This window comes from Echinops telfairi, unplaced genomic scaffold, assembly GCF_000313985.2.
Source record: "Echinops telfairi isolate 266 unplaced genomic scaffold, ASM31398v2 ScPeMD7_655;HRSCAF=1070, whole genome shotgun sequence".
Classification (NCBI taxonomy): domain Eukaryota; kingdom Metazoa; phylum Chordata; class Mammalia; order Afrosoricida; family Tenrecidae; genus Echinops; species Echinops telfairi.
The window spans coordinates 12,079,266-12,090,544 of NW_022104553.1; the positions used below are offsets into that span (position 1 = coordinate 12,079,266).

The window sequence follows — 11,279 nt, forward strand, 5'->3', positions numbered from 1 at the left end:
ACCCTCTTATCTCTCGTCTAAAACCTGGGTTCAATGAGACGGACAGGAACGCGGCTCCGGATCAAACCCAGACCTGGATGGTGTGAATAAGTTGCCAACCGGCTGGCTTTCCCTTTCTGGGTGTGAGGGTAGCAGCCCTGCAGCAGGCACCAGGACAGCCACAGCCGGAGAAGGCACAGGGCTGGTGCAGGAGCAGCAATGTCTGAAGGCCGAGTACTGGGCTCGTCCCAAGACAGCCTTTGGGACGGTGCCAGAGGTTGCACACTGCCCGCCGTTGCTGCAGGGGACATTTTAATCGGTGATGACGACCTTCCTACAGCAGGTGACTTCCGGTGAAACACTCCCCTGGCCTCAAAACCAATGCAGCACCAGAAGTATCTAGAAGCTTAGAGATCTCTGTCCCTGCCCATTCATTCTGGACACCCACCAGACCAGAGGCAGAGAGGGAAGGTGATCCTGCGGCCGAGATTGGGGCCAGGTGAAGGCCCTCAGGAAGAAAGGAGTGTAGAAATGTGAAATGGGTAGGGGTCCTGGGGTCAGTCCCCACTAGGAGCGACCGCATTATATCACTGTACAAAGTGCTCCGCGGTTCTCCGGCACCCTCACAACTGCTGCTAGTTGAGCCCATCGCTGCAGCCACTGTGTCCATGCCTGTCCTTGAAGGCGTGCCTCGTCTTCACTGACCCCATTTTACCAAGCATGACGTTTTTCTGGTTACAGTAAATATTTATTGTTTATTACAGGCTGATCTTGGAGTAAGTCTCGGGCCAGGCGGGGATGGGTTAGTGTTCCAGTTTGTGCTGACATCTAACGTCAAAGAGCTAAAGAAATCATTCTGAGTTTTGTTTTGTTTTTAAAAAAAGACTTGGAGACAATCGTTCCTTGCCACCAATTCCAAGGGTTGAGGCTTCACAGCTCAGGACATGGTGACAAGAGCGGAGAGGGTCAGAGATGGAGGCAGGTACTGAGAAGAGGTCACCATGGGGGGGGGGTGTTGGGGGGGGTATGTGACAAAGTGAAAACACAAAGGTCACTTTGGAAGTCCAGGGGCAGTGGTCCTGGGAAGCCTGAAGACAGGAGGAGACTCAGAAAGGCCAGGGACCCAGCTTATCTTGCTGGGTTAGGGCTCAGAGAATGAAGGCAGAGTCAAGAGGCTGGGAGGCAAGGGGAGAACTGGAAGGGGGGCGAGCCCAGGTGAAGACGAGGGGTGCCGAAGTCCATGGATACAGCGGGCAGACCCCGGGGCTCAGCAGCACGTCAGAAATTGGGCTTGTGCTTCTTGAGCTCCACCATGAGGTGGTGAATGTTGATGAGCTCCGCCCGGGCGGGGAGGGCTCGCAGCTGTGGCTGGGACAGGACCCGGTGGAAGCGATGATAGAGCTGGATCAGCTGGGTCAGCGCTCCCTGCTCAGAGGAGGTTTGGAAAGCATCAGACGGTGGTACAGTGCGAGTGATGATGGTTTAGATGCACAGAACTTGAGCCAGCACTGGTAGGTGACCATCAAGGGTGGGGCTGAACTCAGGGGAAAGGTGGGGACAAAAGTCAATGTTGGGGGTAGGACGGAAATGGTGCCTGGCAGTTATACGTTACCTGGATGATAGTGGTTCCATTTCTGAAGTTGGTAAAACTCCGCATTACGTCCTGACTTAAAGACTCCACTGATGTTTTCCACGAACTACCAAAGCCACGGATCAACTGAGTTACTCTGGCTGATAACAGAAAGAAAGTGTTAGAGAGAAAGTAGGTTGGGCAACCTTCCACCCCAGTAAGTTCTTCCTAATACACACAGCCATCCTTACCATCTAGCCCCTTTCTGACTGACCCCTTCTCACTTGTTCTTCTCAGGCCCCGTACAGCCCATCACTCTTGTCTTATGCTGCTGCCCAAGGCACTACCACACCATCCTCATACCTTCCTCCCCTCGAAGCCGCTCAGCCTGTCCACGGTCAATCAGAGCCTCCGCTTCCTTCACAAATGCCACCAGACCCCCAAAAGGGGGTGACAGCAACTCTTCAATGAACTCCTGGGGAGACAGGTACAGACACACAAAACCAGATGTCCCACTTCTGACACCAGGGCTCACACGATGCATAGAAGCAGTCCCATTGCAGATAGCTAACCTCTGGAAAGAACAAGTCTAACACATTGCTGATCTTACACACTAAAACCCAAGCTCACTGCCATCGAGTCGATTCCAACTCATAGGGACCCTGTACGACGGAGACCTGTCCCTGTGGGTTTCCGAGACGATAACTCATGCCGGGAGCAGAGAGCCTCGTCTTTCTCGTGTGGGGCCCACTGGTAGTTTTGATCTGATGACTTTGTGGTGAGCAGCTCAACCCGTAACACACTATTGCCACCGGGCTCCTGTCTTGCACAGGGAGAGGAAGTCTCCAAGCGTCTCCTGAAAAAGGGGAAAACGATACCAAGCAGGAAACTCAGCTGACGCGAGGGGCAGAGAAAGAAAGCAATGGGATCGAGACTGGCGCGCGAGGGCCAGGCAGCTGGGAGAGAGGCAGCACTGAAAAGACCAATGGTTATGATAACTCTGCTGTCTGCCGGCAGCTGTCTGTCTGACACCAGTCTGAGCGGGAGGCTGAGTCTTGGGTCTCTTGCAAAACCCTCAAGAGGTGTCAGGGTAGACCTGGGTGGTGATAACCTCTCGCTATTGTAGAAGTAGGAGGCTTCCTTTCCTCGGGAGGGAAAAAAATCTCAAGCAGTGAACTCGACTATGGCCAGACACAGAAACATGCCAGCCACCACAAAAATCAGCAGGATCAAAGAGCAATGGATTTAGCCTTGCAGTAACTGCCACTATTAAGACGGTCAGATATAGGTGTATATTGTTGGAAATACCTTTTTTGTGTGTGACATATATCTTTTTCTGTAATATGTTCCCCCCACCCCCCACGTATGTTGGAAGACTTAGTTTTTAAAATCATTTTATTGGGGGGAAATATCTTTTTAAAAGGCAATGATACAAACACAAAGGTAATCAATCAACAAGAACTATTAGCAACAAGCACACTTGAAAAACAGTGGGATTTTTCTTTAAGATATGAAAAAAAATCATTGTTGAAATTTTTAAGACGTCAACAGGTTCAGGAGCATTTCAGAAATACCTTAAGAACGACGGAGTGAACTGGAATTTATAACTGATGGGATGACTCAGGATGCAGCACACAGAAGGAGCTAGGAACACTTGAGATGTTTGGAGACAAAAAGTCCCAAGCCCAACCACGGGGTCAACTCCCTTATCACTCGTGTCAATTCTGACTGGTAGTGACCGAACCGGTGTCCTTCCGGAGGATAGCCTCTCCTTTCCCTTTCCTGGGAGGGCTGGTCCACTAGTAGGCCAGCATTTAACCCACAGCGCCACCACTGGCATGTAATCAGTGCATCTAAGTTGGGCTCACTGAAGGATAAGGAACAAGAAGACGCGATGTGCCTTCTGGGGCAAGCACAGCACACCGGCTCTGGAATGTTCCTGGAGTCTGATCACACCTTTCCATCGGATGAGACAGGCAGCTGGTTAAGGGACATACGCAAGACGGAGGAGCAGTCTTGCTTTACCACAGAATGCAAGCCGCAAGAACCAGATTACACATCCTGCTGTGGGAAAAGGACCCGGTTTTTCCACAAATAACTGCCAAGGGGGTGGGAAGGGCAAAGATGGAGATAGCATGCAGAATACCTACGGATGGACTTTCTGGGGATTCTGATTTAGCTGTAAAGTAATTTATGAGATTATCTGAGGAGATCTGAGTACTACATTGTTAAGTGATACTTAGTTGTTCATTTTTAAAGAGTGCTACATTCCTCTTATGGCTCTGCTTTTAAAACAACTCCTGATCCAGATGAGGTGGTGATGATAGTAGAATTTCACTTCAAGTAAGTGGAGCTGGAAGGAAACAATGTAGGTTCGGAGGAAATCAAACTGTGAGTTGCTACAGGTGCAGTTTTGTGAGGAGTGGCTGAGGGTTCGTGAAGCTGAAAGGGTCGTGTTTGTAGGTGTGTTATTAGGGTCAGGTGCTGTCAATTCCCACTCACAGGGAGCCCAGCTGATAGGCCGAAGTCTTTCCGGTAGCAGGGCGCCAGCTTTTCTCCTGCAGAACTGCTGGGCCAGCTCGAACCATCAACCTTGCAGTCAGTGACCAAGCACTTACTGGATTATAAGCTATTGGGGCTCCGTGGTGAGTTACAAAATATTCTTTTTCCTTTTCTAATGTTGCTAGCTGCCATCATGTTGGCTCCAGTCACGCTGACCTAGGCACAACAGAAGGTGGTGGAACCTGCTCCTGCATCACCCGCACAGCTGGTGTCTGAGCCCCGGTGGCCGTGGTCACTGTCCCTAGTGAACGCCTAACATCACCTCGGTGGCTCACATCTGTGGCACGAATTGTAATTCTACTGGGTAGCACTGGTCTAGCCTTGGGTAAACTTTAAGCTTCCTGCACAGCAAAAGTATGTATGAGAACATTTTGACAACAGGAGTGGCCAGAGGGACCCAGCTTTCCCACACAATACCAATCCGCAGCCAATCTCAAGGAGGACAGGGGCACTGACCACAGCTGGCCCCTGCCCTATGGCCAATCCTGTGACACGTCAGCGGCTCGCGGCAGGGTCCACTGGTTAGGTGTGTCTTTGTGGGATTACAGAATCGAGGCTAGTGAAGCGCTGATTCTCTCTGGGTCCCCTAACTGTCCAGGTGGAGTAGATCTATTTCCTGTATCATCAAATCGCATGTGTGTTTTACTCAAAATGAAAGAACAGCACGGGAAAATCTAACCTACCAACTAGTCAGATTCCAGAAGAAGAGAACGCGAAAGAATGGAGGAGAAACGATGTGTAAGGAGATGCTGATGATGAAATTTCCAGAAATAATGAAAACCACAAATCTAAAGACCCAGGAAACCACAGCGATCAAGTGATAGAGAGAGACATTCACATCTAGACACTAGGTGGCGAAACTGCCGAGTGCCCCAAACCAGAAGCCAGAGAAGGCCCTGTTCCCTGCAAAGGAACAATCGTCAGATGTTTATGGCTTAAATATCTAAATGTGAAAGTGTTAACCTAGACTTTGACAAGGAAGCAGCAAAGCTATCTATTCATGAGAAAGGTGGAATGAAGACCTACTCACACAAACAAAAACAAGAATTCATGAACTTAAATACATAGTTTTTTGGGGGGAAATTCTGGGGTGTGTTTTTTGTTTTGTTTTTTAAGGAACCCCTTCACATCAACAAAGGACTGAATGGATGCTTCACAGAGGAGATTTCTTTCAATTGTTAAGAATACGTACAGATAAGTTATGAAAAACTAAGCCATATCCATTATCCCTTAATTCCATTTCTCCACAAAGTTTTTAAAGCCCCCTTGTATATGGTATTTACAAAAGATACTTAAAATGTAAGACCACAGAAGACTGAAAGTAAAAGAATGAAAAGATCTATAATAAGCAAATAACAACCAAAATAAAGCTGGCAGAATTATGCTAATATCACAGACGTAACAGGCTTTAAGACAAAACAATAAGGGAGAAAGAGGATCAGTACGTGATAACAAGTGGTCCACGTCACCAGTAAGTCCTAAAGGAGTGAGTCTACATTTCAATTATTCTAAATGTTTAAGATACCAAGTGATGTCCCACTTCTATCCAACTAGTCAACGCTGCACAGGTAGCCTCAGACTTAGGGCATATTTAAGTTACAGGGAACCACACCTCGGATGTCCTTCCCACCCCCCAATGAATTCACTTATTTCAAACAACACATTGAGAAAAAGTAGACAGACCTCTGTCCACAAACATCCTGTTAACTGTCCACCACCAGGCTGGTGTAATAGGACCTCCCTACTTTTGTCCAACTTGCTTGCTGGGCCCCACGCTGGGTCCACTTGTGACACCTTGTACGTGGTCTTGAGTTCTGCCCATCTCAGTGTTTGTAATACGTGTGCGGTGTGCAATTTGCTGATGCTGTCAATCTCAGGTGGTCCCTCACAGGTGTTCAGTTTTTAAGATGTACTGTCCTAAACACTGCCAGCAAAACAGTGAGGTGGGCTTCCTGGCCCACACAGGAAGATGAGTACATTTGGCATGCCTGCCCCCAGAGTGTGAGGGCAAGAGGCCTGCTGGCGGAGTGGGGCTGCATCTGGGCACTCAGTCTCAAAGCCGAGGATCTGGTCGCATTTGACTGAGCAGGGCAGAGCCCGAACCCGAGGGGGAGCTGAAGCCCAAGATTGGAGCAAAAGGTCTTATAAACTGTTGAATGAAAAATCAATTTGCTACACAAACTCGCCCAAATCACAAGAAACACACACACACACACACACACACACACACACACACACACACACATCTAAAGAGAGAGAGAGAGACTGTGCTGAGGGGCCCAAGAGGCGCGCTGCAGGGCTCTTCTGTATGCAGAAGGGAGACTGCCTCTGGGCTTCCTCATTCCATCCCGATCACAGCGTGCTGTTCTTAATCCTGAATGGTAACTGGTTACTTCCCCTATCGACTCTCTGTGATCGTGGGTGTCCCTGGGTGTCCCTGAGTGTCCCGTGGCCGCTGCAACGAATGACCAGCCCAGCCAGAGGAGCAGCGTGCTACACGAGGGAGTGGTGGCAGAATTGGTCAAGAGGCTGGAGAGCAGCTACGTCGCCTCCACTCAGGAATCAGACTTGGCTGATGTTAATGACCTCCCCCTCAGGTGGCAGAGGAACTCTGATGATATCCACATATCGTTTTCATACCACCCCTGGTAACCACTAATAAACTTTGGTCCCAAGAGAAATTTTTGATAAAGGCTCGCAACATCTGGGTGTGCTGAAAGAGACATATCAAAATTCAAACAACAATGCTCCTAGTGGAAAAAAAAACTTGAAGCAAACCCACTTCCCACTGACTGAGGAATACGGACAGTCACACAATACAATAGTAGACAGCAATGAAAAAGAAGACGTGGACATATGTAAAACAGGACAGCAGTACATTCTCTAGTTTAACCAGTAAAACTGTCGCTTTGCATAGCATGCTCTTTTAAGAACCACCTGTATGGGCTCGAGCTGACAAAAAGCCACGTGAGAGGTTACATGAGAGCTTAGATGGCGTCCCCACACCCCGCCAGTCCTGGCTTTGGGGCTTGACTCAAGGGGAGTCCCTCTGGGACATGGGGGTACAGCGAATGGTGTGACCCTTTGCTGAGCAAGCCTGCACAGTAGGGTGTGCTGGGCCCCTCTAGGGTTTCCCGTATGGGCTCCAATACATTTCTTTTCTTCCCTTTTGCTTAAAGAAAAGAAAGAAAAAAACCCAGAAGTCAGACGGCAGTGAGTTAATGGGGTGAGCCATGTAGAAAAGGGGGGTGAGAATGGCGGTACAACGCGGAGTGCTCCTGCAGAAACTGGGGACACATGTTCTGCTGTGAGGGTTCTCAAGGCCAACAGAATTTAAATGTGTGCATTGAGGGCTATGAACTGCCACCCGCGCCCGTGGAACTCGCCTTGCCTCAGCACCCTCCTACCTGTGTCCGAGCATTGAGGAGCTGTTGGAAGCTTTCCACTTCCTTGCTGTCATCGGCCGCCCGCTCCTGAGGGGGACAAAGCAGGCCTTCTTCACTCAGGGATCGTCTTCACTTCACATGGACTAGACTTAGCCAAAGCCGCCCGGGGCACGTTGAGCTGCTAACTGAAAGCAGTTTAGCAGTTTGAACCCACCAGCGCTCTGTGGGTAAAAGATGAGGCTGCGAAGATTTACAGCCTCAGGGGCCCACAGATGCGGTTCTAGTCTGTCCTACAAGGTCACGATAAGTCAGAGTCCGCCTGACGGCAGTGGGTTTCAGACTTAGCCAGACACGGTGCTAGACCGCGGGGACCAACGACTGAGCAAGGGAGGCGTCCTCTCTGCCCTGAGACCAAGAGCTCTGGGCCGGGGCACAGGGAGGGGCCTGTTACCATCAGCACGCCCAGCATCATGTCATAGTTGTTGATCAGAAACACCAGCTGCTCCTTCCTGGAGGAGAACTCGGCTGCCACTCGGAGGACAAAATTCTCCACTTCCACCTGAAAAGGCCAGGAAGGGGGCCGTGAGGAGGCCCTCCCAGGGCTGCCGGCGCTGCAGGAGGCCTGGCCTGCCCTCTCCCACCTGAAGCTGCCCCAGCAGTTGCATGGTCCGCTCATTGGGAATTGTCTGGTTGATGCTGACAAGAGCAGAGGAGAATTCGGCATATCGGCGTGTGATCTGGGTGAAAGGACGGAGGGAGGAAAAGAAATCCTATCACCCTCCTGGCCCAACTCATGCAACCTCCCAATCCCCCTGAAGCCAGCCAACCGGGCTCCCGGTGGCCCTACCTCTAATGCTTCCTAAGAGGTCCCAACCCACCCTAAGCCTGGCCCACTCCGAGGCGGCCCCTCCCGGTACGGCTAAGTATCCAGCCAGGCCCACGAGGGAACCAAGGCCAAGCCCCACAGTGGAGCTTGAAGGCCAGCCCTCCAGGAACCCCGGCCCTCCCTCACATAGTGGGGCCGGGTATCCAGTCCCCCCAGGCGCTGAGGGTCAGTGCTTCGGACACTCTGGACATTCATCTCCAGGATCAGCTCAAACCGAGGCCACAGCAAGGCAAGCACCTGCTCCCAGTACCTGTGGACTTAAAGCGATGGGAGGTCAGCTGACGGGTGGGGTGGGGGGGAACACGGCAGGGGAGGGGGTCTGAAGGGGGTGGGGGTGGGGGTGAGAGAGGACTCAGAAAGCAGTAGTCCAGCTGTCAGGGCAGAGGAACAGAACAGAGGTCCCTGATGTCAGATGAGCAGGAGCCCCGAGGGTCAGGGGCAGTTGTATAAGGCTGAGTGCCCAAGGACTGGAATTCAGTGACCTGTCCAGGGCGGGAACGTCCCTCTTGGCCACAATGCTGCGGAACCGGAGGACAATGTGGATACAGAGGAAAACAGCAATGGCGTCATAGCAGTCAGCCAGGTAGGATTCCAGGTGCTTCTGTGGTTCGAGCACAGAGAATTGCGAGCGATGGGTGTGAGGGACAAACACACGTGTTTGGACTGTAAGGAGCCGGGGGAAAGGGCTCTTACCAGGGTCATGCTGAGTGTCCGGCCCATCACAGCATGGAAGAGGTCGTGCGCAGCCGGGCCAGACACAGCAAAGAATTCACAGACGAAAAGGTACTCGCGGCAGGAATTGTCTAGGAGGGCATAGTGCTGGCTGCGGAAGAGGGCCTCAAATGGATACTAGGGCGGGAGAGGTAGAGAGGAGAGGCAGGGGCGATGGAGCCCAACATTCATCCCCAGGGGGTGGCCAGCAACCCAGCACACCTGGGGACTAGGAGGCCAAGACCCTTCTCATTGCTCTCCTGCCCACCAGACTCAAGCCCTGACTGTGGACCCTGAAGAGGTGGGGGGAATAAGGGACAGGGGAAGTGGCCCTCCCATCTGCCTCAACACTTGCCCCAACCCCCCAGCTTATCTCTCCCCTCTCAAGTCAATAGTCCCCACCCCTCTCGGACCACAGCACACAGGCTGGTCTGACACACAGGAGGGGAGGTGCTCTCCTGCCCCCTTGTCCAGAGTGCCTTCTGTGGAGGAAGCCTGCGCCTCGTCATACCCTCTGCTCGCCTCGCTGGGCTGTGTGTGGCACCAGGATGGGGGCCTCTAGTTCAGCGGGGGAGATGACGGAGCCACGGGTCCCCAGAGTGAAGATGGTGTTCCTGCTGCGAAGCGATGGCTTCGAGAAGAATCGTGGGAAGGGTCAGTCAGGGAAAACCATGAGACCACAGCTGGGCCCCAACACTCGAAGCTTCCGGGGCCCCACCAGCCAGGCCCGGCCTTAGCTGCTCCTTAGCCCCCCATCCTCTTTCCCAGCCCCAGGACTTGGCCCCTGGGAAGGGCCTTCAGGGTACATCCACATCCTCTGAGGTCACAGGCCCAAGCTGTGTGCTAAAATCCTCTATGCAGCTTTCTGGCGGAGGGAAGCCCGCCCCGAGATGCTCACGGGTCCTACACCCAAAGGCCGGCGGGCTGCCCACTCCCAAGGGCCCGGTGCGAGGGCCCTGCAGTTGTAGGATATCTTTCTTGGCCGTATCTTCCACGCCCATCAGGTCGTCTTTTTCTGCCACCTCCTCATACTAGACACAACAGGAAAGAGGGCTGGTGGCCGTCTCTTCTCCCAGAGCCAGGAAGAATCCCCTCTCCACATGGCTCTTCCCAGCCCGTGTGCCCAGGCATGCCCTCCCTGGCCTCACCTGCACCTTCATGAGTCGGCCCAGGTAAGAGCGGTAGTAGGACAGGTAGATCTTGCTCAGTGTTTCCACGTACTCATCCCTGATCTCCTTGGCCGTAGCTCGCTCATTGCCCAGCAGGAACTGATAGAAGAACCTGGAGGGCCAGAGTCGAGTCAGGCCGCCTGCCCAGACACCAGGTGCTCTCGCTGGGATGCTCAGAAGCCCAGCAGCCGCCCTGTGCCCTTCTTCCGGTGGTACGTGACCTGTACTTCAGCAGGGCCGTCTGGGGTATCTGGTAGTTGGTCATTGGTTTTCGGAAGGAGTAAATCTTCTGGAGGATGAACTCCCGGATCTTCGTCACAGCCTAGATCCGGGGAACCAAGCACGCCATGAAGTGGCAAGACCCTCCCTGTTCGGGCGGAGTGCGGGAGAGTGAGGGGTGCTGAGCCGAGGAGGAGAACTGGAGGACCACTCTTCAGTGTCCCGGAAGACTCTCAGGGGGACCCAAAGGAAACCGAAATGATCTATGCTAATTGACGTTAAGGTGGAACTTCGGTGAGCTCTGCCAGGGAAATCCAGATGCAGGTGTGAGGGAGACTCGTCCCAGCAGTCTCGGGGGTACCCACCCCCACGCCCCACCTTGACCCGGAGCCGGTCGAGCACCCCTCGGACGTCTGCGCAGGCCGCTGTGCCCCTGGCCTCCTGCTCTCTGACTGCGGCTGCCTTGGCATCGAGCTCCTGCAGCTGCTCCAGGAAGATGGGCTCCGTCACTGGGGCCTCCAGAATTGCCCTGGGCCGGGGGAAGAGTGAGGAGGGTTAGGTGGCCACCCCAGCCATCCTAGCCTACATGCAACCACACTGCCTCTGTCTCCTGCGTCTTTTGCACTCTATCATGCGGTCAGACACTATGTACAAAGTTTCCTGGATTCGCCATTGAGTTAGTTAATTGTGCCAGCCTGGCCGATAATCACATGTGGGGCTGGTTGAAAGGCAGAGGGATAAATGGGTGGTGAGCCTCGCCTTTCTAGTTCTCGGGTCTCTTGCTTTGTGATGGTCGT

At 52.7% G+C, this 11,279-nt stretch overlaps 1 protein-coding gene across 1 annotated transcript in view; it reads right to left on the minus strand.

Moving 5' to 3' along the window:
• Positions 1–705: 705 nt before the first annotated feature.
• Positions 706–11,279, minus strand: part of VPS52 (VPS52 subunit of GARP complex) — a 13,724-nt gene continuing 3,150 nt past the window's right edge. The window contains exons 7-20 of the mRNA XM_004711742.2: positions 10,861–11,011; positions 10,485–10,585; positions 10,243–10,375; positions 10,068–10,125; positions 9,606–9,739; positions 9,077–9,232; positions 8,866–8,984; positions 8,510–8,633; positions 8,139–8,234; positions 7,949–8,056; positions 7,519–7,584; positions 1,913–2,024; positions 1,592–1,710; positions 706–1,404 (exon numbers count right to left, since the gene is read on the minus strand). Of these exons, the coding sequence (XP_004711799.1) occupies positions 1,258–1,404; positions 1,592–1,710; positions 1,913–2,024; positions 7,519–7,584; positions 7,949–8,056; positions 8,139–8,234; positions 8,510–8,633; positions 8,866–8,984; positions 9,077–9,232; positions 9,606–9,739; positions 10,068–10,125; positions 10,243–10,375; positions 10,485–10,585; positions 10,861–11,011 (1,624 nt within the window). The 3' untranslated portion in view covers positions 706–1,257. The remainder of the gene's footprint in view (positions 1,405–1,591; positions 1,711–1,912; positions 2,025–7,518; positions 7,585–7,948; positions 8,057–8,138; positions 8,235–8,509; positions 8,634–8,865; positions 8,985–9,076; positions 9,233–9,605; positions 9,740–10,067; positions 10,126–10,242; positions 10,376–10,484; positions 10,586–10,860; positions 11,012–11,279) is intronic.